Raw genomic sequence first — 3660 nt, 5'->3', positions numbered from 1 at the left:
GCTGAAGGTTGCATCTGCTGGAAGGAGGCTTTTGGCTGCTTGGTAACGGGCTGCCAGAACGGAGAGCGAGGCAGAGAGCAGGGCAGCAGCTTCTTGACGTCAGGACTGAGCCAGGGGATCGCGCCAGCAGCCCCAGGCCGTCCACAGGGGGGGCCGGCCGACGGCGGCAGAAAAGCCAGAGGCAAGGCGCCCAACGGGGCGTGAGTGGGGGGCTCTGACGCCCGGCAGCAGGGGCACAGCATGCCCCCTGCCCCTTGGCCATGGAGATCGCCCTGGTACCCCTGGAGAACGGCGGTGCCATGACCGTCAGAGGAGGAGGTGAGGCTGGGACAGGTTGTAGCCAGGCCATAGGGGGAGAGCTCCAGTGTCCCCCGACGGCTGGGCTCAGCGATGGACCCAAAGAGCCAGCGCCAAGGGCTCGCGGCACGCAGAGGGGAGTGGACCCGGGAGGGCGGCCTTTGCCACCGCTGCCCCAGGATCCTCCGCAGCCTCGAAGGCTGCCTCCGGAGGACGAGGAGGGAGAAGGCGACCCCGCCCTGGGCATGGCGGAGGACCAGGTGCTGGGCGCTGGGTCCCTGCACCATCAGCGCGTCCTGATCAACATCTCCGGGCTGCGCTTCGAGACGCAGCTGGGCACCCTGGCGCAGTTCCCTAATACCCTCCTGGGGGACCCGGCCAAGCGCCTGCGCTACTTCGACCCTTTGAGGAACGAGTACTTCTTCGACCGCAACCGGCCCAGCTTCGATGGCATCCTCTACTACTACCAGTCTGGGGGCCGCCTGCGGAGGCCGGTCAACGTCTCCCTGGACGTGTTCGCCGATGAGATCCGCTTCTACCAGCTGGGGGACGAGGCCATGGAGCGCTTCCGGGAGGACGAGGGTTTCATTAAAGAAGAGGAGAAGCCCCTGCCCCGAAACGAGTTCCAACGCCAGGTGTGGCTTATCTTTGAATATCCAGAAAGTTCGGGGTCCGCGAGGGGCATCGCTATCGTCTCCGTCTTGGTCATTCTCATCTCCATCATCACCTTCTGCTTGGAGACCTTGCCTGAGTTCAGGGATGAACGGGAGCTTCTCCGCCATCCCCCAGTGCCCCACCAGCCTCTTGGGCCCTCCAGGGGGGGCAATGGCAGCGGGCCTCTGGCGCCTCCCTCTGGCCCTACGGTGGCACCTCTTCTGCCTAGGACTCTGGCTGACCCCTTCTTCATTGTAGAGACCACGTGTGTCATCTGGTTCACTTTCGAGTTGCTGGTACGCTTCTTCGCCTGCCCCAGCAAAGCAGAGTTCTCCCGGAACATCATGAACATCATTGATGTGGTGGCCATCTTCCCCTACTTCATCACCCTGGGCACTGAGCTGGCAGAACAGCCAGGGGGTGGAGGGGGCGGCCAGAATGGGCAACAGGCCATGTCCCTGGCCATCCTCAGAGTGATCCGCCTGGTCCGGGTGTTCCGCATCTTCAAGCTGTCCCGCCACTCCAAGGGGCTGCAGATCCTGGGCAAGACCTTGCAGGCCTCCATGCGGGAGCTGGGGCTGCTCATCTTCTTCCTCTTCATTGGAGTCATCCTCTTCTCCAGTGCCGTCTACTTCGCAGAGGCTGACAACCAGGAGACCCACTTTTCCAGCATCCCGGATGCTTTCTGGTGGGCCGTAGTCACTATGACCACGGTAGGCTATGGGGACATGAGACCCGTCACTGTGGGGGGCAAGATCGTGGGCTCGCTGTGTGCTATCGCTGGGGTCCTCACCATCGCCCTGCCTGTGCCCGTCATTGTCTCCAACTTCAACTACTTCTACCACCGGGAGACAGACCACGAGGAGCAGGCAGCTCTTAAGGAAGAGCAGGGCAGCCAGAGCCATGGGACAGGGCTGGACAGCGGAGGCCCTCGGAAGGCAAGCTGGAGCAAGGGGTCCCTCTGCAAGGCTGGGGTGTCCCTGGAGAATGCAGACGGAGCCCGAAGGGGCAGCTGCCCCCTGGAGAAGTGTAACCTCAAGGCCAAAAGCAACGTGGACTTGCGGAGGTCCCTCTATGCCCTCTGCCTGGACACGAGCCGGGAAACGGATTTGTGAGGGGGAGCCACTGATTCGTAAGATTGGCGGTAGTGGGGTGGGGATAGCAGAGGCCTCCTGAGCTTAGGGATCTGCTTTATACCACAGAGTATTTCAAGCCCACCTTGAAGTCTGTCACTCTTCTTTCACTCCTTCTCCCCCCCCCGCCTTGACCCCCATCTTTCCTCTTCTTTCCATGACACCAAGGGTCGCCTATTTTTAAAAAGTACCACATTCCATGACGCAGGAGCTGTTGAAATGGTGAGCCCTGCGAAATGGATGTATTTGTAGCCAGTTCCCTATACCCAGCAGAGGGATAACCCAAACAAAAATGACTTTAAATAGCCCAGATCCCAAGAGATTTTGTAACCCCCTCCATGTGTTCCAAATTTGCTTCACATATGATTTTATTTGTGTATAGGGGAAAATATTATTTTTATGGCCGGTGAGTGGATTTTGTACTGTAGTTCAGATGGAGATATTTTGGATACATTTTCCAGGAATGCTGTATTTATGGAAGAGAGAGTTATTGTGATGTGTGTTTTTTTTTTTTTTCTTTTTCTGTGATGCTTATATTAGAGCCAGAGACCCTGGTTATGGCTGTTCTGGTTCCTGTGTCTGTAAGCCTCTCTTTTCTGGGATGTGCTATCAGTGTTTTGCGTCTAGGGCAGGGAATGTTCTGGAAGAAAGGCAAGACTGACTTTTTCTGTGCGCCTTAAACAATTCTTGTAACTTTCTTTGAAAAGCATTTTAATGATGTTGAAGAAAGACTTCTGATAATTCATTCTCTATTTTTAATCCCAGGAAATAAAATGTTACACGGTTGAGGCAAGTTGTTAGTTGTTTTGTTTGTTTGTTGTCGTTGTTGTTGTTGTATGAAATTTTAAAAAGGAGTCTGTCGCTTGCTATTTCTAGTTTTGAAGTTAGAGCAAACACCACCTTGACTGGAAAAGGAATGATTTGATCGTCACCTCCTTCTTAGCTGGGCCCCCTCTGGGCATCACAGAGGGGTGACCTCTGTGTGTCTCAGGCTGTTTCTGACATGCTGCCTGATGGTGTGGTAACAGATGCAACTCTCAGCCCTGTGGCAGATGCAGCTAAAAGACAAGAGGAGATCAGACCTCCCCTCCACACACACCCTGCCCATAGCCCCACTGCCATCTCTTGGGGCTGCGTTTCTGAATTCTCCCTTGTCTGCAGGCTTTAACCCTGTTTCACAGGGCTCTCAACAGCTCGGTGAAGCAAAGCCGGATTCTCCCAGGCATGAAGCCTGTCCACAGAAGTGCAGCCCTGGTGTGAAAGTCACAGAGGAGGGAGGGAACAGGGCTTGGTTGTTAAACTCTCCCTCTGGACCACGGTGTGGCAGAGGAGAATGCACTGACTCCCTGGTGGACAGAGGCAGAAAGAAAGCAAGCAGAAGGATTTGCTTGTCCACGTTAAAGCCTAGTTTCTGCAGATGGTGGCCTTGTGCTGAGCAAATCTCCAAACTCAAAATAAATCTCTCGGTTCCGTGGATGGTAGCAGTGAACATCCCAGTAGGTAAAACACTGACTGTACTTTCTCTAGGGGATTAGCTACCTTCCGGGGCTCTGGGTTCCTGCTCTGGCTTTTGCTG

General features: G+C 55.6%; 1 protein-coding gene across 1 annotated transcript; it reads left to right on the top strand.

Annotated features, from left to right (window-relative positions):
- The first annotated feature begins 260 nt into the window (after positions 1-260).
- Positions 261-2858, top strand: KCNA5 (potassium voltage-gated channel subfamily A member 5). The gene has a single exon (XM_044227784.1). It carries the CDS (start codon positions 261-263, stop codon positions 2064-2066), a length of 1806 nt encoding a protein of 601 aa, XP_044083719.1. The 3' UTR covers positions 2067-2858.
- The last annotated feature ends 802 nt before the right edge of the window (positions 2859-3660 follow it).

Source organism: Neovison vison, chromosome 12 (assembly GCF_020171115.1).
Source record: "Neovison vison isolate M4711 chromosome 12, ASM_NN_V1, whole genome shotgun sequence".
Classification (NCBI taxonomy): domain Eukaryota; kingdom Metazoa; phylum Chordata; class Mammalia; order Carnivora; family Mustelidae; genus Neogale; species Neogale vison.
The sequence above is the reverse complement of the archived record's forward strand: the minus strand, read 5'-3'. Positions and strand labels throughout refer to the sequence as shown.

Bases quoted from the DNA above. Each gene is read 5' to 3' on its own strand.
- KCNA5 (XM_044227784.1), top strand. From the start codon at position 261: ATGGAGATCGCCCTGGTACCCCTGGAGAACGGCGGTGCCATGACCGTC.